At 38.2% G+C, this 26,322-nt stretch overlaps 1 protein-coding gene across 1 annotated transcript in view; it reads left to right on the top strand.

Annotated features, from left to right (window-relative positions):
* ADGB (androglobin) overlaps positions 1–26,322 on the top strand; it is a gene marked incomplete at both ends in the record, with an annotated part of 108,958 nt that overhangs the window by 58,461 nt on the left and 24,175 nt on the right. Inside the window, 12 exons of the mRNA XM_084257862.1 lie at positions 2,580–2,721; positions 4,042–4,156; positions 7,208–7,375; positions 12,555–12,690; positions 14,051–14,188; positions 16,085–16,178; positions 16,888–17,022; positions 17,547–17,700; positions 18,974–19,161; positions 20,825–21,006; positions 24,003–24,202; positions 24,756–24,867. Of these exons, the coding sequence (XP_084113988.1) occupies positions 2,580–2,721; positions 4,042–4,156; positions 7,208–7,375; positions 12,555–12,690; positions 14,051–14,188; positions 16,085–16,178; positions 16,888–17,022; positions 17,547–17,700; positions 18,974–19,161; positions 20,825–21,006; positions 24,003–24,202; positions 24,756–24,867 (1,764 nt within the window). The remainder of the gene's footprint in view (positions 1–2,579; positions 2,722–4,041; positions 4,157–7,207; positions 7,376–12,554; positions 12,691–14,050; positions 14,189–16,084; positions 16,179–16,887; positions 17,023–17,546; positions 17,701–18,973; positions 19,162–20,824; positions 21,007–24,002; positions 24,203–24,755; positions 24,868–26,322) is intronic.

Raw genomic sequence — 26,322 nt, 5'->3', positions numbered from 1 at the left:
AAGTTCTCTGCCCACCAACCCTTGACACTCCTGGTCACTCTTCACCTCCAACTCGACAGTCCTTTGACTCCTCAGGATCCGCCATCTGTCAGCCACACCCCGCTCTGCGCCCTTCACCCCTGTCTTCAGTTTTATCACTTCCAACATAGTTTCCATGGTCTGGCATGTAATTTTATCCTCACATCTGCCTTCAACATAGGCGTTTTCCTGTGCTCTCATCTTACTTTCCTGACAAAATCCTAATATTGGTTGAATTCATCTCTGTGCCTAACCTGGAGTTGAATCAGAGCAGCTTCAACTGGGGAGGGAAAGAATCATACTAGCTACCCTGTCTTACATCAAAGATCACAAATCCCTAAAAACTCCTAAAAACTCCCCAACGCAATGCCAGCATTTCACTAGTTCATTCATTCTCCCACTCTCATTCTCGTGGATGACAACCTCAAACATTCAAATCTCTCCTCTCCCACCCTCCGTACCTCTGCTTTCTCTCTCTTGCTAACACCTACTCTCTTCCTCACTCTTTCCCTAAGTCGTGACCTTGTGGCTGTTTTCACTGAAGAGAGAGGCCAAATCAGAAACGAGCCACCTTATCTGTTCATAATGAACTCTACAAGCGCTGGGCAGCCTTCCCTCCTGTTCTTTTTTTTTTATTATTTAAAGATTTATTCATTTATGCATACAAGAGCTGGGGCACAGGCCACAGACGCGGTGGGGAGAGAGGATCCACCAGAGACAGAGTGGGGAACAGAACAGGCAGATTGACTGACGTACACTGCTGACGGGAGCAGCGGGCGAGTCAGGAGAGGTCTGCTGTGCCGTGTGGGTTGCTCCCTGGCTGCCCAGGGATCAAACTTGTGCTGCAGAGGCTGCAGATCGCTTCCTAGTACGGTGCTTAACCCCCTGTGCCACCAGGGAGGCCCCCAGCCTTCCCTCCTGTCCTAATGGGTGGGTTGTCCCTGCTCTTCCCTGAATGCAGCCCTTTGCACACACATTTGCACGGGCACAAAACATCATTCTTCAGTTCTTTGACCTGTTTGGTTTAAAACTTTCTCTTTAACACACAATCTGGCACTCTAAATGTTTGGTAAATATTTGCTGAATACTTAATATGGGATGTCTTCCCAACTTGAAGGGCGGGAACTCTGATTTTCCATCAAGATACCACCAGTGTTTTGAAATGTGTCTGGTTTACCAAGGTGGGAAATAAGTACTTGTTGAATAAGCTTCAGTGGTATGAGTTCAGTGTGTCTGTAACCAAGATCACTTAACAAAGAGCCCCTAAACCACAAGGTATGGCCAGACATTTACATTCTTTTGTGTGGAGGGGTTTCAAGTCATGTTGTCATCTTGTCTCCTTGACTGTTACCTGGAAATAAGGTAGAAAATAATTTGCATTAAGCTACTGATGAAGAATAGTTGTTACAGTTTATTCATTTTAAGGGAAACATTTGATATTAAAATTAAAGTTTTGCTAATGATTTGCTATTTCTACATATGGTGAAAGCTTAGAGTCAAAGGTGAAAGCTTAGATAAACAATGGGATATGTGGGGGCCTCCCTGGTGGCGCAAGGGGTTAAGATGCAACCTATGAAGCAATCCGCAGCCTCTGCAGTGCAAGTTAGATCCCTGGCTGGCCAGGGAGCTACCCAGATGGTGCAGCAGACTTCTCATGACTCTCCTGCTGCTCCCCTCAGCAGTGTATTTCAGTAGATCTACCTCTTCTGCTTCCCACTCTGTCTCTGGTGAATCCTCTCACCCCCTCCCCCACATCTCTGGCCTGTACCCCAGCTCTTGTATACATAAATAAATAAATCTTTAAAAGACAAACAAACAAAAATAACAATGGGCTATGTGGACCTGGCTTTGTCAGGTCAAAAATCTCTTATTTTTCCAGATATGATGTTTTTTTGTTTCCTCCTTTAAGATTGTATCTAGAGGGATGTCGTGATTATTGCCATATATAATAAAAATGATGGTGTACTACAGGGAGACACCCTCTCTGTCCTCTTCCTAACTTTCCCATTCCTGGTTTCTTACCTTCAGGGAAGATTATGGGAAGGACAGGGAGGAAGATGTGGGTGTCACTTGAGTATATTTCCAAGCATGATTCACCCATGTTAATTTTTAATGTGTCATGAAAATGTTTAGAAAATTTCTAGTCCTCGATGTGTATTCTTCTTCTTATTATTATTGCTATAATTCATTAATATTGTTACTAGATAAAAGGCAATACTAGTGAAGGCCACTTATACTCTCACAATTAAATATTAATATTTCTCCCTTTTTTTTAAAGATTTTATTTATGCATACAAGAGCTGGGGTACAGGCCAGAGGTATGGGGGGGGTGAGAGCATTCACCAGAGACAGAGTAGGGAACAGAACAGGCAGATGGACCAAAGTACACTGCTGAGGGGAGCAGCGGGCGAGTCAGGAGAGGTCTGCTGCACCATGTGTGTTGCTCCCTGGCTGGCCAGGGATCAAACTTGTGCTGCAGAGGCTGAGGATAGCTTTATAGGTTGCATCTTAACCCCTTGCGCCACTAGGGAGGCCCCTAATAGTTCTCACTTTTTCTAAAGCTTTAACAAAAGACAGTCCTCCTGTAGAGCCTGGACTCCTCACAGCTGAAACAGTTTCTTGGAAGTCTGTGAAGGCACGTGATCCCATACTGAAGATTCACACCTATGCCACCAAAGCCACTGTGATCCGCCTGCCTCTCGGGTATGTGAGAAGGGGACTTCATTTCTCCCATTCTAACAGTTGTTTTTTTTTTTTTTAAGTCTTATAAACCATTGATGACTAAGTAACTAAATGATATGGAATCTAGGATATTGCTTCCTAGCGTGAATTCATAAATACAGATCTTGATTCTTTTGTTTTTTTCGATCTTGATTCTTAATGATTCTTTAGATATAAAAAATGAAATGCTATATTATGAATCTCCCTTCAAAAGATTCATAATTATTGGGAGTCTAGTAATTTATCTATTAAAGAATGTAGTTTAAACCTCTTGAAGCCAGCTTTTTCTAAAATTAATTTATCAAGAATCCCTTTTGATCCCTTTTAAATCCTGCTATGTTCCTTACCAAGACCCATGATTTTATTTCAAAACAGATTGAGGAATGTAGCATTTCCGCCTGCCAAGTTATAGTTTTGTCTGTAATTTGTTTTTATTAGACTTTATTTTAAATTAAGATACATCTGCTTAAATACATCACATTTTCCATTGAAAAAATGGCCAATGAAATGTTTCCTTGATTTTGATAAATAAAATTCAAAATATTGACTTACTATTTAGATTAAATTAGTATTGTTTTTGCTAGATTTTCTAGGAGAAATCATGCTAATTCTATGTAATTAATGAAAAACCAGGGTTCTTGCACAGGAAGCAAAACTAAGATATAAAATCAAATGCTAAAATAATGCACACCAAGCATCCATTATTCCTAGAAAATAATAAATTTGAAAACATCTGTATTTCTCACATCTTCTCTAAAGACTCTGACATAGTGAGATTCTCCCAGAAATCACTACTCTGAGTGTTCATCCACCAAATTATTAATCTTCTTACATCAAATTCTCCCCCTCCACAAAGCCTAGCCCGTCACCATGTTCTGAGGGTGTCATACTGAGGGGTGGTGAATGTTCTCAGTGATGGTGTAAGCTGGTAGGGAAAGCACAGTTAATACACATGAAATCATGCATTTGTGAGAAAGTGACTAGGAAATCCACAACGCCCTATGCCAGCATGAATTATTGTTGTTATTTGGGGAAGAACAAGATGAGTCCTTTGCAGTGTGACTGCAGTGCATGGGAGAGATCTCCAGCAAGTGCAGGTTTGTCATTTAGTGTAACTGTTTCTAGCCAACATAATTAGTGAAAGATAGATTGCATCCTCTCTTCAGAGTCTTTTCAGAGTAAAAAGAATTCCACTCTTCCTAACACGTTACTTCATTTGAGCACAAACCGTCAGCAAGAAATGAACAGGTCAGGACTGCTGCAAAGGAAGCTCCTGGTGCTCACAGTGTCCCTTCTCTCTAGGAGACACATGCTGCTCTTCAATACGTATTCCGCAGTCGGACACTCGATTCACATCTGCAGTATGGTCACTTTTGTCTTTGGGGATGAAGACAATGTGCTCCCCAACTTTGAGCTGGTAAATATCTTAACAACAATACTTTTTGGGGTGTGCCTTATTTTCCAGGATTTTTAACTAAATCGTATTTCTATTCTTTATTCAGCTTAACCTTTTTTTTTTTTAACCTTTTAAAACTATTAAACATACTCTGCAAGAAATTTCCAAATCCAGCATGTGCAGTAAACTGTCTACACTCTGTGGGTACACAAATAAAATAGTTTTAGTTTTGTTTCCCCAACCATTGCCTTTGCTCTGTTAAATTTCTTTCACATTTGTTAATCGCTCAGGCAGATCCCACAGTACAGTAAGTCCTTTGGGGGTATAAAAGACTGGCACAGCCCCTTTTAATGCAATTTAATGTTTGGGTATCATATGCTTCTCCCATCCCTTCCTTGGCCTCAGGAATTTGGAGTGTGTGTCTCTGGGACTCAGGGAGAGGGTCCACGGAATGTCTGTCACTTCTCTTTCATCTTCTCTTTTTCCTCGTGATGTCTTAGTTTCTCTTGCTCCTCTGCTGATAAGTTCTGAAAGAAAACATGGAATAAATGGTGTCAGCATCTCTCCTGGGGTTCTGCTTGGTTTTAGGAATCCTCCTAAATAGACCCTTTTTAGATAAAAGGGCATGAGCATCTTGGGGTCATAATGGCACTTTATCCCCTCACCCCAGCCCATCTCCATGTAGCACAGTCTCATGTTAATGGGATGGGCTCTGCTCTGCCAGCCAGCAAACCTCGTGGCCATGGTCAAGGTTGCTCAAGCCAGCTCCGGTCACCCATTCCTGCCTCTCTGGGCAGGGGTGCACAGGATCGCCATCACTGCCATATCTCACCATCCCTCTCTCTTCTGTTCAACAGACAGGGAAGGAAGATCAGCAGGCTCACCTTATATGTCTGTGTCACTTCCTTCCTTCGTTGTGTTTACGCTGCTTATTTTAAATTCTTGTTTTCTTTCTTTTTTCTTTTAAAAAAATGCTGCTTTAGATAGGGGTTATCCACTTTGTTTCTTGAGATGTTTCAGCTTCCTAGATGTTCAGTTATTTTGGTCTGTGAATTCATATTCCCCTGAGGTTATCACCTCCTCCAGCTTATAAAAATTATTGGGACTCAAAGCCAATGGCCAATGGCCCTGTGTTTCCTCCATTCTAATGACATTGCAAGAGGAGCGAGAAGAGAGGGTGCAGGAGGGAATGGACTGACCTAAGAGCAGAGGCTCCTGTCGCTCAGTGTCATGCGTGATCACTTGCAATGCTGCCCCTGAAAAGATAGCTCTCCTGGTTGTGCTTTCACCTGGGGAAGACATCACTGAGCAGGGGCTCCCTTAGACTTTGGAAGGAATGAAAATAAGTGATGGAAGCAACTGCTATCAGGGTCCAAGTGTATCGCATCTTCTTCTCCCCAGAGCAGGGAATGGAGGAGGCACACCTGCTGGAGCATTGTTCAAATATTCTCCAGGGAAGCAAGAAGAAAATTGGGTCATGAAATCCCTAGGAAAGGGGTCAAAAACAAACTCCACAGATTTTTTTTTTCTCCAACTTCATTCACTGTTTTTCTACTGCCTCTAAACACCTCTATTCCGATCAGCTCCACCAATGTCAACCCACACCCCTAGAAACCTGGCAGACTCCTCAGGACTCTCTCTGTCCTTCTCTCCCTCCCTCTCTCCCTTCTTTTCTCCCTCTCTGCCTCCTTTCTTCCACACTTTCTTTTGGTTTCATACTATCCATTTCTTACAGACCAATTTAAGATGGTAATGTATTTATAGTATATGCACTTCATAGGGGCTGATATACATACACAATGTGAAAGGATTCTCACTATAGCCAACACTTCACATGTTTATCTTATTTTTTTAAAGAAAATTTAAGTCCTACTCTCTTAGCAACTGTCAATTATAATATGATGTTATTAACTGTAGTTACCATGTTTTATATCAGGTCCTTGAACCTGATTCATCCACCAGCTGGAAGTCTGTACTCTTTTGCCAGCCTCTCCCTGTTTCCCAACCCTCAGACTCCCTCTGGAAGCCACTTTTCTACTCCAGTTCTATGTGTTTGAATTTTTGTTGTTTGTTGTTGTTTGCTTTTATGTATGTGTTACCACTTGTATTTTTCTTTTTTGTTGTTAAGATTTATTTATGCATACAAGAGCTGGGGCACAGGCCAGAGATGCGGGGGGTGAAAGGATCCACAGGAGCCAGAGTGGGGAACAGAACAGGTAGATTGACTGAAAGACACTGCTGAGGGGAACAGCGGGCGAGTCAGGAGAGGTCTGCTGCGCCATGTGGGTTTCTCCCTGGCCAGCCAGGGATTGAAGTCATGCTGCTGTGGATTGCTTCATAGTGCGGTGCTTAACCCCTTGCACCACCAGGGAGGCTCCACTTGTATTTTTCTATCTGAATCCTTTCACCTAGCACCATGACCTCAAGACCCATCCCTGTTGTTACAAATGCAGATTTCCTTCGTTCTTACGACTAATGTTCCACTCCATTGTGAATGATGGGCAGTGAATGTGGAAGTACTTAGGTTGCTTCGATATTCTGTTTTGCTTTCCTTTATCTACATCAGCAGCAGTGGAGCCCTGGATCATATTGTGGGCCTGTTTTCTGAGGAGCCTCCATGCTGTTTTCAAATCCCCATCTCCTCATCACATCAGTTGTCCTCAGAATTCACACCAGGCGGGAAGCAGTAGGGCAGCCTGTTCACCATTTTGTCTTCTTGATCTTTGTTATTCTCTGCCTTACTCTTCATTTCCCATCAGACCCCACAGTTGTTGTCAAACTAATTAAACTCTAGACATCTTTCCACACTAAATAAGGTATTTATACTGTGGAGAAATTTCCCTGCCCCCAATAAGAGGTTGTGTTCCTGCATGGCAAGAACAATGTCCCTGTTTAAGGTCTCTAGGGCCACAGCTTGGAGCACAATCAAGCCTTGATCAAGTCCTGGATCAATAATTATTAAGTCAGCTGTTTAGCAGAGGTTTAATATATTAGCAGACATTAATTTTTTGTAAACTTCAGTACACCCAAGTAATGGAAAACAAGGCTGGCAATTCTGCTCTGTCTTCACAGGAGAGCTACCGGTTCACAGAGCAGGCGATGGTCATTATGAAAGCTGTTGGCCACGTGATTGCTAATTTCAAAGAGAAGGAAAAACTGAACGCAGCCCTGAGGGACCTCCACGCTGTCCTCTACCCCAGATGCCTCCACGACAAAGTGCTGGTGGCGCAGCACTTCCGGGTGAGCAGGCCCAAGATGTCAGCTCCCGCAGGGATGCTCTGTGGTAGCGATAATATATATTTTATTAGGTGCCCTCCCGACCCAAATTGAGAGTCTGAGAAGACACTTGACAATGGAGACAGACTTATTTGGGAGGTGACTTTAGCAAGCAGAGATAAGGGAGTGGAGAGAATGAAATGAGAAACAGAAAACTGTGAAAGGAAGTGATGATTATAGGGCACTAGAACTCTGTCTTCCATCCGGGAACCTGACAGACTATAGGTGAGCACTTGGGGTCCTTACTAACTAATGGGGATACTGTGACACAAGCACCAGACCTTCCCCCACGGATAGGTGGTTGCCTTCCGGGCATTAGCCTCCTCACAGCTGTAGGGCCTCTGTGGTGAGCTCGTTCTGACTTCACAGCGGGCCCTGAGGGAGTGAAGCACGGTGGCTCCCACAGGCCCAGGTTCCTCAGCCTGGACACTGCTGACCTTCTGGGTCAGGTAACTAGTGCTGTTGGGGCACCCCCCCCCAAGCACTTTAAAATGCATAGCATCTTGGGCAGCCAACGCCAGCTAGACACAAGTAGCAACTTACAGCAAATCAAAATGAGTCTAGACTTTGTCAAATGTCCAAAAGTTGGGGGTGAGGAGAGGGATAACATTTCAAATTTAAGCAAGTAAAAATACAGGACAGCAGTTTTGCTCAACTTTGGTTTCATAGTAAAATTGAGAGGAAGTTACAGATTTCTCTCATAGACACATTTCCCCACATAAGCAGAGCCTTTCCTGCTGTCAAGTTCTGTTCCAGTTGATCATCCCACACTGACAGGTCATTATGACCCAGAGTCTGTAGTTTATATTTGGGTTCATTCTTGCTGCGGCACTTTGAGTGGGCTTGGATGAATGTAAAATGTCATACATCCATTATGATATCATGCAGAATATTTTCCCTGCCCTAAAAACCCTCCGTTCTTCACTTGTTCATTCTTCAGCTATTTCAACCTCTGCCAACCACTGATGTTTTTATGGTCTCTATAGTTTTGCTTTTTCCAGAAAGTCATAAAGTTAGAGTCATATAGTATATAGACCTTGCAGATTGGATTCTTTTACTTAAAATCATGCATTTAAAATTCATCCATGTCTTTGTTGCTGGGAAATACCGGATGCTTTTCTGCCTGCCGCAATTGTCAAAACCAAAAGACAAAGGGGAGGATTGGATCTTTAATATGCACTTTTTATTAAATCAGCTAATCTGAGAAGGGCCAGGAATCATGCTCCAAAGTAACCGTTCTATACCTCATCTCTAACTGGCTGTTCTATGGTGATTTAAACAAAGACCATTAATTATCAGTGAGGAGCCTTCACTCTAGGCGGTTAACAACTTCTGGGAGTTTTATTGCTGCTCTCCCTGGCAGCTCCCCTTCCACTGGCATCTCATTTACAGCACTTCACTCTTCTGGGAAGGCTCAGTCTCTGCAGATGCATCCATCAGTCTTCCAGGTACCTCCTGAACTAGGAAGTTAGCTTAGAGCAAACAGGCCAGAGGTCAAACAATGACTCCTAAATTATGCTTCGTGCCCTCCTCATTCCCCTCCCTGGACCCTAATAGCTTGATAATGCATTTCTTTTCAGTCCTGATAAATATTCCGTTGAGTGGATGTGGCACAGTCTACTTACCCATTCGCCTACTGAAGGACATTTTACTTGCTTCCAAGTTTTGGCAACTGTGAGTGCAGCAGCTATAAACATCCATGTATAGGTTTTTGAGTTTTCATATGATTTCAACTCCTTTGAGTAATACTGAGGAGCACTATTGCTGGATTGTATAGTAAGATTTATTTAGTTTTCTAAAAACATCACCAAATTGTCCAAAGTGGCCGTACCAATTTTCATTTCTACCACTAATGAATAAAAGCTCCTTTTGCTCATCTCCTTATCAGCATTTGGTGCTGACAGTAATCCAGATTTGAAACTTTCTATTAGGTATGTAGCGGTGTCTTGTCTTGATTGACATTTTCTTGATGATGGTCATGAAGAATCTTTTCAAATGCTTGCTTGTCAGTGTATCTTTTCTGGTAGGGTTTCGGTAAAGGTATTTGGTCCATTTTTTAAACCAGTTATTTGTTTTCTTATGGTTGAGTTTTAAAAGTTCTTTGTATATTTTGAATAATAATCCTTAATCATATGTATATTTTGCAGATATTTTCTCTCCATCTGTTTTGTCTTCCATTCTTTTGACATTTTCTTTCATGGAGGAAAATTTTAAAATTTTAATCAGTCATTTCTTCTATGAATTATGACTTTGGTGTTGTACCTGTAAAGTCATTGCCATACACAAGGTCTTAGATTTTCTCCTGTGCTATCATCTTCTAAGACCTTCATAATCTTGTGTTTTTTTTTTTTTAAGATTTATTTATTTATTTATACAAGAACCAGGGTACAGGCCAGATACACGGGAGGGTGAGAGGATTCACCAGAGACAGAGTGGGGAACAGAACAGGCAGACTGATGAAATACACTGCCGAGGGGAGCAGCGGGTGCGACAGGAGAGGTCTGCCGCGCAATTTGGGACCTTCACTGGCTGGCCAGGATCAAACTGGCACAGCAGAAGCTGCGGACAGCTTCACAGCACTGCACTCAACCACCTGCACCACCAGGGGAGGCCCTTCATAATCTTCTATTTAACATTTCAGCCTAGAATTTTGAGTTAATTTTCATGAAGCTGTAATATCTGTATGGAGTCATTCTGTTACAGAGAAACTGAGGGGCACCCCAATACCTCCAAACCTACCTGTTCTCAATGGGTTCTGCCATTCACTGCATCAAGACAAAACATAATCTAATGCATAAGACTTTCAATGGAATGGAACTATAACACAATTAGTGTGCAATAAGGAGAAGGGAAAGAATAGATAAAATAGTTCCCACATGAAACACCCAAAATTACCTATCTCTTCATGGGTAAATGCCCAGCCAAATAGGGTTGGACCAAAGCAGGGCCAATAGGCCCAAAAGTTTGCCACAAGTCTAAGGCACCTTCTGGTGGGGACCCATAGGAAAGGGGCACAAGGGGCCAGGCAAGTCTGGAAAGAAAAGAGCAAAATCAACATCAAGATAAAGGTTGCTATTGTCAGCCTCTCCATAGGTCTCTCACTCACATCTCTGTCTCATTCATCTGTTTCCTTGACCCAAAGTCTCAGGTTAAAGTCCAAGGCCAAGAAGTAAGTGTAGGGTCCTCCCTGGGGGCACAATGGATAAAGACGCAACCTATGAAGTTGTTCGCAGCCTCTGCAGCACAAGTTCGATCCCCAGCTGGCCAGGTTGCTACCCACATGGCGCAGCAGACCTCTCCTGTCATGCCCGCTGCTCCCCTCAGCAGTGTACTTCGGTCAATCTGCCTGTTCTGTTCCCCACTCTGTCTCTGGTGGGTCCTCTCACCCCCCCACACACACCTCTGGCCTGTACTCCAGTTCTTGTATGCATAAATAAAAAAAAAAAGTGTAGCTTCTTCACATGTCTCTCTGCTCAATGTGCCTCCTCTAGGTTCTCTTCTCCCAGTCTCTCTCTAGCTTCACCTACCTATACCAGAAGTTCATTGTATTAGTAATTCCAGTTTAAGTTGGTGTTGCTGGGAGAAAATGATTTTAAAATAAAATTTCCTGCAAATCCAGAAAATCTTTTCAGAAATGTAGAAGCAAAAGAAGACAGTTATGCGAAAGAAGACAGTTTTGTTAAACATTCAGTTAACTACAGTGGGAGCATTAACATAATTATGTATTTTTCTTATTTTCAGCTTAGATTTTGAAATAGTTATGGCATTTCATTAACAAGTCACAGAAACACATTTAACTCATTTAAGACAAAACAAGGAGCTGGGTGTGCTGATTTGATTTATTATAAGGATACAGAGACATCTTTCTGGCACACAGAAAAGAATGACTTGGAGGAAATTCAAAAAGAGACTGGAAGGCCCTTCAAACTAATCATCTTCTCTCCCCCCCAGCCCCCTTGACAGTCATGTTTTCTCTACTCTCAAGTGTACATCATGACAATTATGACTCCTGAGCTTTACCTTCCTTCCCCATATATGACTAGCTTAGAAGGTCTTGGACCTGATTTCAAATTATTGTCCAAAATGACAGTGACTGGTCCAGCTTAGTTTGCTTAATTGGTTAATGCTTGCTCATGGGCCTTCCCACTACTGCTGGCACATAGATAGTGGAGTTAGGTTCCTATTTCTCTACTGAAGGGATGGGGTGAGATTGTCAGAAAATGTGGACTAAGCAAGAAATACAAGTCACATCCCTTTGAAGGGCATTGTATTTCATCAATTTTAATCCAAACATTTCATGTTTTCACATCAGAATGGAATCAGGATGTGTTTTCAAGTTGGTGGTTCCTTCCAACGTTTGCTGGCTTGGTGGCCTGCAGACTTCTCCATGCAAGGATTTGCTAATAAGGTTTCATATTGTCACCACTTCAAAAGCAATACATGTATTGTTTGACAAAAACCTAATCTGGGGAAGAGAACTGATGGCTTAACAGAGCCTCTCAAGGGAACAAGGACAGTGATTTCCAGGGCTCAGGAAAAGTAGAAAAAAAATGCGATGGCCATTTCTGGCCTCAGTGACTCCTTGTTTTCCCTGGTTTGTTAAATAAATCCCATTATTGTTCCCAGAACCTGAGTAGTCTTGCAATTGTGTGTGCTGGTGAAGAACTCAGACAGTGACCTGTAACTATCTGGGCACTGTCCTGGGCCAGTTTTAGTGTGCCTAGTTGCCCTGTATCAATACATAATAAAACCTGTTAGTGGCATTTTTTTTTGGTAATAAATGAAATAATAGTGCCTCTTACAATGGCTGGCGCCTTATCATCAGTGAACTGTGGTATTTAACTTGCTTAAATACAAGGACCGCATTATTGAAGAATTGTATGCTTCCTTAATCAGTTTAATATTATATTTTGAATGAGTGTACTTTATAAACATGGTTGGAGTGATTAAATTTTATTGGCTTAGAAATACTCCAATGATAAATAATTTTGGTCTTTTGCTGTGTGAAGGAGAATTTGAGTGTCTCCTGTCAGATTATGTGTGGATTTGAAATACATATGTATTTTTCTTTCAAAAGTGTGTCGTGCCAGTTAATGGCATCTTCCTGGTTTAATAAATATACTAATGCATTTTAATTTTTCAGATTTTTCAAATTTCTTTATGGCGGTTAATGAAAAAAGTTCAATCATCAAAACCTCCCCCGAACTTCAAATTTGCATTCCGTGCCATGATCTTGGACATGGAATTACTCGATTCCTCCTTGGAAGATGTCTCCTTAGGTACTGACATATTCTGGGATATGTATTTGATAAAGAATTTTCCTAAACTTATGTAAAATAATAGAGAAGAAGGTCCTCAGAGTTTTTTGTGGAGTCGGTAGAATAGGTTTTTACCAACAGAGGTGAAGTTGAAGCTGTCCTCTGGGGAATACACAAAGTTCCAAGACTCTGATCTAGTTCCCTGAACCCACATATGTTCAAGGGAGCCCTAGATTTTCCTGTTCCCTTTATCCTTGACCTTAAAATGCCTGAAAGTCCATTAATCTATACAGGGTGAGTTGAGGAATTCTGGGATAATTCTAACAGTCAAGTAACCCTCCCTTTTTCTGCTCAGCTCTACTCCTGTTGTTCGCAGGCAGAATAAGGGGCACCCCCTCGGACTCCCAAACCTGCCTGCTCTAAATGGGTTCTGCCATTCACCACATAAAGACAAAACATACTCTTAGTTATGTGTACTTTAATACAACTTAATATTAATATAATTTAATAATAATTAAAGTGTACATTAATACAACTTTAATGCAATTAGTGTGCAATAGAGAGAAAAAAAAGAATATACTTAAAATGGTTTCACCACAAAACACTCAATTACCTATCCCCACATGGGTAAATGTCCAGCCAAACAGGGTTGACCCAAAGTGGGGCCACTGAGGCCCAGAAGCCTGCCACAAAGCCTAAGGTACCTTCTGGCCTGGAACCATAGGAAGAGGGCAAAATGGGCCAAGCAATTCTAGGAGGAAAAGAGCAAACTCAAACTACAAGCTAAGGTAAAGGCTGCCATTGTCAGTCTCCCCTTGTGTTTCTCACCCACGTCTCTGTCTCTTTCAAGCGTCTCTTGCCATGTCCCCCAAGTCCCTTATATCCAAGGAAGAGAGGCAAGCATGGCTACTACTTCACTGTCTTTCCTCCGTGTATCTCCAGGCTTCTCCTAAATGTTTTCTTTCCTTCCTCTCCCATGCCCTTCTCCCTGTCTTTTCTAGCTTCTCTTCACAGCTCAGCTCCACCTTCCTTGGTTGGGCCCAGGAACCTGGAACCTCCCCTTTCTAAGGATATCATGCTATGATAAGATCCATAGAAATCCTAATGTTAATGAAGATGATCTTAACATTATTTTTCAATTTTGAGAGAGCATCTTGCTACTTTTACAGAGGAAAACGATGACAGTTCACTATGATGTCAAATATTCAGTATCGATTTCCTCCTCAAGAATGTTTACATGCTAAAAAGGGGCATCAACAGCAAAGAAGTCTAAATATAATAACAAATTAATTATTTCAATACTTCAAATGTCACTAGCACTGAAAACAAGGCTAGGCTTTAAAGGTAGCTTTCAGTCCAAAGTTTGTTTTTCTTTTTCCAGCGGAATGGGTAGACATTAAATATTCTGTGCCAGTAAGTGATAAAGAGTATTCTCCTGAGGAAGTATCAGCAGCAACGAAAATTCAAGCCGTATGGAGAGGAACCTATGTTAGATTGCTTATGAAAGCCAGAACACCAGGTATCATTTTCCAATTGTTTATGAAATGAACTTGCCTATGTAAGAATACGTATTTCTGTGTGAATGAAACCTATTTTGGAGTCATCCATTATGGCCCAGATAAATTTTAAAACTGCTATAAAAGTTGAAGTCCTTGAGGTCAGTGTACTCCCTTTCTTGTTCCCAGAATTTAGCTCAGTTCTTGGCACAAAGTATGAACACAAAACTGAGAGCAAAAGAATGAAAGAAGGGGGGGGGCAGGAGAGTAGAGGGGGAGAGAAGGGAAGAAAGGAATGAACAAGGAGAATAATCAATAGTGTCCCCAATCTACTGTGAATTCTTGAAAACAGGGAGCTGGTCTTTCCTCTGTGCATCCCCAGTGTCTTGCAGAAGGCTGTAGTTTCAGTTAGAACATAGATCATTTTGCCTCCAAGACCATTTTTTAATAAAATTGAATGATAAATGAATGAAAAAGTGTCATAATATCTGTCTGTCATATCATAAGCAGTGTATGTAATAATGATGTACATTTAGAAGACAAAAATACATTTTAGGCGTATTACATTATTAATAAAATATATTTATATGTATGTGAAGACATAGATCATTTTACCTTCTAGACCATTTTTTAAAAAATTGAATGATGAATGTAGAAGTGTCATAATATGTGTCTGTCATAGCATAAGAAGTGTACTAATAATGATGTACACTTAGAAGACAAAATGCATTTTAGGTGTATTACTGTATTAATAAAATATATGTATGTAAAATAAACTATATCTGCAAAATGATCTACTTTACCGCTTAAAACAAAACACTGGAGGCAAAAATGATACTCGGTATTTTCATGGTACAATTTTGCTGGCATTTTCATCAGAAAATCCTCAGTTCCAATAGAATTCTTTAAGTATATTAAAATGCTTTGTCTGAAAAATATTTCTGTTTGAAACACTTAATGAGAATAACCACTGTTCATCTAGCAGTAAAAACTACAAATATACCAACATAAAGCAAACTACATTCCTAATTTTGTAACAGAAAAATTTAACTGTGGCCTGATTTTTATGGTTTTTCTATTAGAACACATAAATACATCAAATTAAATATATTGTTGGTGCTCATTTACGTTGTAAAAATCATGCTGCTCTAATGCTTTCCTTTCTCTATTTAGAGACAAAAACTGGGCCAGTCTAATAACATTTGCTTTTCTTTCACTACATTTGTGTTTACTGGCCAGCTTTGTGTGCACAGTGCTGGCTCTAGACCGTGGCCTCACAAAAGTCAGTAAAACTGACAAAGCTTTCTGCTCTGGAGGCGTCCTGTATTTGGTAGTAGTAGGCATTCAAAAGACAAGTAACTATATTAGGACATCAATTTCAGTCATTGGTAAGTGCTATGAAGAAATCAAGATAGATAGGCTAGTTAGGAAAAAGGTCAGTCTCTGGCATGTTAAATTTGAGGTACATCACATGGACTAACATTTTTTCTTGTCAAATCATTCCCTGCTGAGGCCCTTGTGGAATGCACTCTACATTGAACTTCAGTGGGGTGCTAGTAGTCATGTTCTTTGGAAAAAAATGGATGGATTCTTTTTTCTGAGAGAAGAGTTTTTGCTGAGGAATTTTTTGATGTAATGAAAGATCTCAGGCTGTAAACTCTGGTGAGTATCTATAATTAGATCAAAAAACATTTTATAATTTTTAACCAAAGCTGAATGGAAATGGCATAGAAAGGCAAGCAGAGTTCCTGACTAGAGTTCACAGCTCTATATTTTGTACACGATTCTGCTGCTAATAAAGCCCATGCCTTGGACACCACCTTACTTGTGAATTTCAGCTTCGTCTGTGAAAGAGTTCTGAACAAGACCATCTTTCAGACACCTTACAGCATTTCTATTGTTTTCCATTGTTTGTTTAGACACAAAGGAAAATACCAGTGTTGCAGACACTCTACAGAAGACTTGGGTTATGCTAGAGCAGAATCTAGAACAATATGCAACCTCTCTCTTAAGGTAAAGTCTGTGATGCAGTTCCTCACTGCAGTCTCTTGGCAGCCATATTCATTGAGTTTTCCATAATCACTGCTGCTAGAAACACCATTGCTCTGAACTTCCACAGTATTTTGTCAGCTTCACATCTATGCTACTCACTTTCATTTCTCTTAATTGTACATACCTAAACCTCTAAGCAGAAAGCCTCTGCGAAGAACAGAGTTTCTTGAAGCCTATGGTTTGGAGGAAACAAAAATTAGAGCTTTAGATCCTGTTAGGGAGGAGACTCTGGTAAACAGTAAAATTGCTTATTGAAATCCCCAGAAGAGGGTGGGGGTGGGGGGGTGCTCCCTGGTGGCACAGAGGGATGAGCACAGTGCTGTGAAGCTGTCCACAGCCTTTGCAGTGCCTGTTGGATTCCCGGCCAGCCTGGGAGATACCCACATGGTGCGGCAGACCTTACCTGTTGCGCCCGCTGCTCCTGTCAGCAGTGTTTTCAGTCCATCTGCCTGTTCTGCTCCCACTCTGTCTCTGGTGAATCCTCTCATCCTACCGCACCTCTGGCCTGTACCCAGTGCTTATATAAATAAAAAAAAAAGAAATCCCCAGAAGGAATTGAGCAAGGACTCACTCTTTTCTGATAAGTTTTTGCCTATTTGATCTGTAAGTAAAATCTATTTTAAAAGTTGCTTTGTGTCATTGGTACTTCAGTTACTTTTTTCATTTACAGACTAATGTTTAAAAGCAAGTGTGACTCCATGAAAGCTTATCCATGCTATCAAGATGAAGACACTAAGATTGCTTTTGTTGACTATACTGTGACTTATGGAGACCAGCCACCCAATAGCTGGTTTATAGTATTCAGGTGAGGCTATCATACATTGCGAGTGGTCTCTCTGTAGATGGAATGCAATATTCATATTGTAGAGTTTTATTTTTTGAGTATCAAAAGTATGAATTTTTAGGTGGTTTTTACAGCTTAATTAAAATGTCTTCCACATCGTTTATGCATAAATAAAATGCTATAGAACTTTTTATTCATGTTTTTAAATAAAATATAAACACTGTGAAATTATTATAATTTTTTTGTATATTTTGATAAACACACCATAATAAATTGATGTTCTTCCAGTATAGAAAGAAATAATTTCATTTCTAGTCAGTAGACTATTTGGTGAAAGTCAAAATTACATACAAAATTAGATTTATTAAAGGGTTTGCATTTTTGTCAGAAAAGAGCATATTAGTATTTTTTAAAAGTAACCAATGTGTGTGCACACCTTATAGTTATTTGGGATTTTAAACTTATATTTACACTTTTGTGCCTCAAAGTGAATTTCAAGCTGTATTTTTCATGTCAAGGGAAAATTCATGCTTTTGTAATTACAGAGAAACATTTTTAGTTCCTCAAGATATGATTTTGCTTCCCAAAGTATACACTACACTTCCAGTCTGCATGCTTCACATCGTTAACAATGACACAATGGAGCAAGTGCCAAAGGTGTTCCAAAGAGTGGTGCCTTATTTGTACACCAAAAATAAGGTAAGTATATAATTGATCCTCCCCATATGATAGAAACATGATGAGGGGCCAGCACCTTGCAGAGGCTCCAGAAGGAGAAGCAGATGGGTTTTCTATCTACTTAGCAGAGAGACAAGATCCTGGTCTTTCTCTGTTAAAGTCCTGTTTATTTGACAGCAGGAGATACTAGAACATTCACTCTCACAGTGACTAGAACATTCACTCTCACAACCCTCAACTTTCTTCTCTACACTTTGATCTATCTGTATATTCTTTTGCCAATACTATACCACCTTGGATACTGAAAATTCACAGTAAGTCCTAGAGTTAAGTAGTATTAACTCTCCAACTTCATTTTTTCTGCTTCCTTAGTGCATTAGTACTGCAAGCCGAAAACTACAATAAATCTCTGCATTAAACTTCACATGTAAAAATAATTTATCAAACATAATTTACCTTCCTTTTATCTTAGTCCCAAAAATAATGTTAAAAAGTCCTTATGGGTCTTGCCCTTCTCATTCCATTACAGATATTTGGATTCTGGTTAATATTCCAAGGTAGGAATTCATTCTGTCTCTGTATTTCTAATTTTGTGTTTCTGGAAATCTAAACATATCAGAGAACTTCCTCTGCATCAGAGAACAACTGGAATACAAATCTAACTTTTCTTCTTTACTAGAAGTGTCTGGAATTATAAACTCGGCATTGCTTTGAACTTTTGTACCTCATTATAATATCATGCTCATGCTTTACTGATTTCTTGACCAGATATCCAAATATGGTGAACCTGTTTATTACCCATAAAGATGTTACCACTTTCCTAAGTTCCTTAGCTGCTGTTTTTCTCCCTCCTAAACAGTGTATCTTTTGGGTCACATTTGGGTTCCATGAACTAGCTCTGACATTAATTTGAGACTTCATCTGCTGACTGTGATCTCAGGGAACTACATTTCCATAAACTCTTCTGCTTCTCTCATTTTATATTTTAGAAAGATGATTCTGGAAAATACAGAAAAAATAAGTAGAAGGGTACTGAGCTATTCCATTACGAGGCAGTGATAAACTACGTGAACAAAAATGCTGGGATTGTTCATTTTCTCTGAAAGCCTGTAAGACAGTGCTTTCTAAAAGGGATTTCAAGACATCATGCTAGTGATTTGATGTTTTTTAGGAGATTATGGTATCTTTATGTACATCAAGATAATAGAGCATTTAAGTGCTATGAAAACGCATTGTACAATTGAGAGACTAATGACAGTGTCACTTACTTCTGTGTAATTCTTCTCCCCTGCAGAAAGGTTACACATTCGTGGCTGAAGCATTTACTGGTGACATGTATGTGTCATCTTCACGATGGAAACTGCGCCTCATTGGCCCTTATAATCCACTCCCATTCCTTATTCGGGAATTCCCCTGCAATACCTTTGCTGTAAAGGAAATCAGAGATTACTACATACCCAATGATAAGAATATTTTATTCAGGTATAAAACTAAAAGGGAAATGCTTTCTATTAAAAAACTAATATTTCATTTTATTAAATATTTTATTTTAAATTTATTGAATTTTTATTTTAAATATGAATGTTATCAAAATGATAAATTCCAAATCTAGTAAATAATAATTTTCTTTTCTCTTGTATCTTTAAAAACAATGCATTGCATAGTAAAATCCTGAGTCAGTTTTGACTTCCAATTTCTACACTCTTTTGGAAACAACTAACATAGGTAATGTGATTTGGTAAAGCTTATGTAGGATCACTCCTTGTAGTTGTATCTAGTGGGATCTATTTATTTTTCTTTTTTTTATTATTATTTTTAAAAATTTATTTTATTTGTTTATGCATACAAGATCTGGGGTGTAAGCCAGAGAACTGACGTTTTACAGTGTGGTGATAAACTGCTTAAAACCCTGGGCAGAGCAAGCTCAGCACTCAGGTGGGGAGAGTGGACAGCTGAGAGGTAGTGAAAGGAATAAGATGAGGACAGTGAAAATAGGTAACTCTCCTGTAATGGTGAGTCAGAGAAGAGTGAAATAGAGTCAAGGTGAGACCATAGGGTTGAATGAAGATTTTTTGATTTGTTTTTGATTTTGTTTTCATCTGTTTTTAAAGAGTCAGATCTGCTACAGGGGCCTCCCTCGTGGCATAAGGGGTTAATTCTCAGCACTGTGAAGCTATCTGCAGCCTCTGCTGCATGAGTTCAATCTGCGGTCAGTCAGGGAGATACCCACATGGTGCAGCAGACCTCTCCTGACTCGCCCGCTGCTCCCCTCAGCAGTGTACTTCAGTCAGTCGGCCTGTTCTGCTCCCTGCTCTGTCTCTGGTGAATCCTCTCACCCCACGCCCCCGCCCTGCACCTCTGCTCTGTGGTCCAGTTCTTGTATGCATTAATATAAATCTTTTTTAAAAAAAAATCTGTTTGTGTACAAAAAACAAGAGAAAGAATAAAGGGGGAGATTCAAGATATAGGATACTCAGAAAAGCAAACTTCTAGAGAAATTTAAAGTTGATAGGATCCTTAGCACTTCCAAGTAGTTCACCTAAAATTGGGTGAAAATCCCCTCCACCAATAAAACCTCTCTTCAATTGTATTATCAGGGAGCAGCTGGGGTGGGTAGGGTGCTGGCATGGAGTTAGACATTCCATGCCAGTCTATTTGCAAGAAGTTCTCAGCCTGCATGGTCAAGGCCTAAGTGCAATCAGTGGGGACTGTTGTCAACTTCTCTGTATTTTTGTGAAGCAAAGGTAACACTGTTGACAGTGATTTGAAGGGCACTGCTCCTGCCAGTTGTGTGTGCTCTTTTTCAGAGTTGAAGACCAGAGCGTAATGACAGGGTTTAGTGTGGCATTAGTTTTCAGATCTATCAAGTTACGGAAGCAATTGCTTCTCGTGTTGAAAGCTACATTTCCTCCTTAGAATTGGATGATAATAAACATCCCATATTTATTTCAGTTGACCATTGCATAGAGATTTTGGCATATAGAAGATCTGCCAAAATCTATAATAGCAATAATACTTCCAAAATTCTAGTTGACTTTACAAAGTGGTTTTGCTTTAAGATTGTATCAGCAAATGATTTCATTTCCTTTACAGTTTTGAGGGGAAATCCAAAATATTTGCTCCTGAAATTGAATTTTCTCTGCAGGTATTCAGTTAAAGTTTCATTATTATATCCTATTACCATACATGTACGCACATCCAAACCTGATGCATTCATCAAGCTACAGATCCTCGAAAATGAGGAAACTATCATCAGCACTACTGGAAAAGGCCAAGCTATCATCCCAGCAATTAATTTCCTGGGCGAAAGAGCTTTGAGCTCCCAGTGTAAGTGTGGTTTTCTAAATTGATTATTGTGATCCATAAATAGATCTTATGATCATATAACTGATTTTTAAAGAAATGTTTTAAGATAAATAGCTACTAAGCATTTAAATCTGTAAAAGTTGATGTTAGAATAAAATATTTACAGAAAATCTGTTATATTTATGTGTCAGAGTAGTCTCTGAAAGCTAAATAGTATTGTACTAAAAAGTTTTTAATTCATCTTTTTAAATTTCTGAATAAGAAATAACATTTTTATTGTTTTGAATGAATTTTTTTGTTCCCAATACACTCTTTTTAAAAAAATTCTATAAAGTTAACAGAAACTTTAAAGTTATTACTGTCAATGTAATATGATTACTATTAAGCATTATGTTTACTGTTGACTTTTAATAAGTGTGCTTTGTAAAATTTTAAACAGTTCTTTTATTAATAGCTTGGAATTTCAACTTGGAATGGATTTGGAAATTTATTAATTAATTACATTTTGTTTATAGAAATTATCAAAATTTACCCTTTTGAATTTCATAAATTAATTTTTAATTTTGATGCATTCTTGGAATACAATCTGTCAATGATGTTTTAGTACATTCATGTTAAGAATATATTATTTTGGTTAGTTTACTGGATTATAGTAGTAGTTGTAGATCTATATGGGAGTTCTCTGTGCGATTATGACTATCTGCTACTGTTTTCAGGTTCTCAAGTTAGATATGTAACAAATTCTTGAAATAAATTTGGAATCTAACTTTGGAAACCATGTAAATGCTACAGAAATCATGTATTTTTTAAGAATTTAGGTTTGACTTTGAAACTAAGTCTGATATTAGGGTATATATTTTTCTTCATTTTAAACCTTTTTAAAAATCTGGAGTGGAGAAAGTGGATATAACAGATTGCTGTTACAGCAGATTAAAATATCTTATGATTTTTAAATTTTACAAAATATATGACCATTTAAAACTCAATCCTAGGACCCCTGCTTCCAGGGTCTTAGCTGACACTATTGGAAGTAAGGATCCTCAAGGCTTCACTCCATCAGCCTCATTGGAATTCCATTTCTGGCAAAACTACCTCAAAGCAATGTCAGGAAGCCAATTTAATCAGATATATTATTACATATTATATTTGCTTAAAAGGGGGAAAATAATTCTGAGACACTCAAGCAATTTAAAAGGATTAACTTTCAAAGGCTGCCTTTATCCCACTTTTAATTAATTTTTTTCTATGACTAGTGTTTTCCTTTGAAAAGCTTAAGGAATATCCAGGCAAAGAAAAGTAAATAAATAAGTAAAAATTCCCCATGATTAATTTTTTCAAACTTTCAATATTACAACATGAATTTTTATGTACAAATGACAGTTTGATCTAGTATTTCAAAATTATTTGCATACATTTGTATCCAAAATTCTGTTATAATTTTCAAATCTCTTCTATGTATGTTTGTCTGAATATTTTTAAATATTGCCATTCATTTGTTTTTTTAAAATGTAATCTTGATTAGACTTTTCAGAAGTTTCCCTGCTTCTTTCTTAGAATAAACTCTTGGGTTCATTTATCACTCCTAATAGCTCATATTTATCATCACCTTTATCAGTGATCATATTAATCTTTTAAAACTTTCCATCTACTTTTGAAAGTTAGTTTAATGTTCTTTTGTCTAGTTTCATGTTTTGAGTCTGTTTTTATTAATTTAAATATATTTAATGATATGTTTTATAAGTATAGCTTTACAATATAATATTGTACAGGAAACTATAAAGTTTTATGAGTGGTATTGTAGTTAACCGTGAATTTTTATTTTGTCTGTAACTTTAAACATTTATAGTATTTTTACAGTTTCTAAGTAATAAAACAGTCTTGGCAAGATTTTTTTATATTATCAGTATCTAAATACATTTTGTGAGGTTAGATAATGTGGATTATACATTTTCTATTTTGAGGATTTCATTGGTGTTTTCTTGTGACCTTATTCTAACAACCAGATTGATCATTGTTGCACTGCATTTTCTGTAGAATATGGATACTCTTATTTTGAAATTAAATATCTATGATGTCTAAATACCACACTCTCTCTAATGAAAATAAAATTTTCTAATTGTAGTATTTAAAAAAATCTCAAGGTTTTCATTTTCATTTTGTTTAATTTGTAAGTTTTTTAGAAAAATGAGTATTTCCATAATTTCATTGTATAATCTATAAAATTTTATCTCTTACATATCAACATATTTCCATGCTGTGCTGCAAGTCTTTCTTCAACACTAATAAGTTGTCTGATATTAACACTCATTTTTCCATGTTATCACTCACCTGTTCATTTTTGTTTGTCCACTTAGTTCTTGAATTTTTATTTTATATGTTTTTTTCCTACTCAGTCCCATATTCATCTTAAATGTAATCCATTTATACTCATATTGATAAAAATACTTTTCTGGATCTGCCATCATGTCTTGTTTATATAATTGTCTTCCGCTTTCTGGCTTATTTCTGGCAACCGGCTAGTATTTCCATTGAATGTATATGCCATATATTCTTTATGCCATTATAAATAAGATATCTCCTCACATTGTGAGAATGGCCTATATCAAAAAGACTGGAAACGATATATGCTGGAGAGGGTGCGACAAAAAAAGAACTCTCCTTCTCTGTAGGTCAGTCTGGATTTAGGGCGTATATACTACAGACTTTCTAGGAGTGACTTGTTCTAGAAAACAGAAATATAATATGAACTTTCCAGTCCTTTTTATGAGAGTAATGTAATTATGACTTCCAAACTGGTGCAGCCTCTATGGAAAATGGTATGGAGATTCCTTAAAAATCTAAAAATAGAAATGCCATGTGACCTAGAAATCCCTCTCCAGGGACTATACCTAAGAATATGACAATGCTAATTTGAAAAGAATTGTGTACCACTTAGCTCTTTGAACCATTATTCACAATGGCTAAGATGTGGAAATGCTCACAAATTACAGATTAAATTTATTATTTCTCCTACTCAGCTAGCAAGCAACTTCTATCATCTCATTCTTCATCCAAGAAAGAACAAGAAGTGTCTGTTAAGAAGAAATCTACTGCTGGAAGTCAGAAATCCTACAAGAGCAGGCCTGGAAGTGCAATAGCAGACATTGGTATGTCTGTTATGGATGAAGAGTCTACCAGTGTGTCTACCACAGAAGAATCTGTGGTCACCCCACAGCAGGTCTGTGTCATTAAGGAAAACTACTGCACTGAGTGACTCCTAAACATCTAACACAATATGAAATAATAGTAATGGTCTTAATATTATTTCTACTACTCGTAGTAGTATTACTACCAATAATGAATAGTAAATCTGAAATAATAAAGTCTTCCCTTTCAAAAAATCTGCATGTTAGTCTGGATTTAGGGGGTAGATACAACAGACTTTCTAGGAGTGACTTGTTCTATAACACAGAAATACAATACCAACTTTCCCATCCTTTTTACGAGAGTAATGTAATTCTGACTCCCAAACTGATGACTAACAAAAGTTAAAAAAAAAAGGTTTATTTATAAACCTGAATGCAAAAGTTGTAAATGCTAATGTATTGATTGGGATGTGAGGATAAACTTTTATTGATGTGGTATTACACAATTTCTGAAAACATCTGGTAGTATTTAATTAAATCATGAATGCATGATCTAGAAAAATAATATGCTTTTACTATATACCTGACATCATAAAGTATGAGGGTCTCATATTTGTGCTTACACATTGCATTTTTATTTCACAGAATTCCAAGTATATTATACAATGTGTGGTATTGTATAACAGCTGGCCTCTCACTGAAAGTCAAATGACATTTGTTCAAGCACTAAAGGACTTAGAGAAAAATGACACCAAAGGTATGTCACTCTAAATGGTTATTCATGAAATTATACTTTACATAATGTTTAATAATAAATTAGTCATGTAATTATTAAGACAGTATTGCTCATAATTTATCTCTCCTATCCCATAACATTTCATATTTTTTAACTAATTGTACATTTCAATTTTTTTTTTAAAGATTAATTTATTTATTTATTTATACAAGCACTGGGTACAGTCAGAAGCGCGGGAGGGTGAGAGAATTCACCAGAGCCAGAGCGGGGAGCAGAGCAGGCAGAAGGACCGAAGGACACTGCTGAGGGGAGCAGCGGGCGGCAGGAGAGGTCTGCGCGCCATGTGGGACCCTCCTCCAGTGGCCGGGGAGCAGCTGGGGATAGAACCAGTGCTGCAGAGGCTGCGGGCAGCTTCGCAACCGAGCGCTCAACCGCTGCACCACTGGGGAGGCCCACATTTCAATATTTTTACTGCCAGCTTATAAAAGCCAAAAATACTTAATTGTTTAAAACTAGTTTAAATACATTTTGTCTTGGTAAAATTCTTTGATGATTACATTAGAAATGAACAGGAATTGTCTCTAGCTATACTTATTTTCCAAGTTGTTCAGAAAGTATAAGGCAAAAGATAAATTGTTACAATAATTAAAAGAGAGAGAGAATATGCTCATGAAGGACACTTTAGGTTTATTTTCTCAAAATATAAACTGCTGTCAATATTCCTGAGTAGTAAATGATAGTTTGGTGCTTTGTAAATAGTGGAATATCAAATAGCTTAATATCACATTATACAATGTAATAACTGAATCTGAAGGATAAGCATTTTCAATATATTTTCTTTTAAATAAATTAAGCAGATCATCTAATCATAAAAAATAGCATATTATTTTAAAATGAAATACAAACAGACATTACAAGAAAAATATAATGAAACACCAAAAGCTAGTAAGGATACGGTGAAACAGAAGCCCACATCTTTATAACTCATGATTAAATGTAAGAACTGAAATTTAGATTTGTACAGCTTAGGATATTTCTGTTGTAAAGTTTTGGAGGCTTGGTCTCTGTTTAAAATGAGGCAACAGCGCCACCTTTAGTATAACTCAATACCTAAGTTTTAGCAAAAATTACTGAGAAACTGACTTTCACTTAAGGAAATAGAATAGGAGGCTCTTAAACTGGTAGTACATAGTGATAGTGACTGTCTTCATATAGAATTAGAAGTGGTGTTATGTTGCAATCCTTTTGCCAAATGTTGCATTCGTATATTTTGCCAAATGTTGCTATCTGTACCTTTGAAATTCTTATCTGTTTGAAAATACACGTATAAACTTTAGTATTATTCTCAAAAGTATTTGGTTTCAAGTGCCACCCAAATTTTACTAGTGGGATTATAACACTGTTTCTTTAACTGTAATGATATATTCAGAATATAATATTCCATCAAAGAATATAACAAGTTTTACAGTATATGAC

Source organism: Talpa europaea (genome assembly GCF_964194135.1).
Source record: "Talpa europaea genome assembly, chromosome: 2".
Classification (NCBI taxonomy): Eukaryota; Metazoa; Chordata; class Mammalia; order Eulipotyphla; family Talpidae; genus Talpa; species Talpa europaea.
Note: the sequence above shows the minus strand (reverse complement) of the source record. Positions and strands in the feature narration are given on the sequence as shown.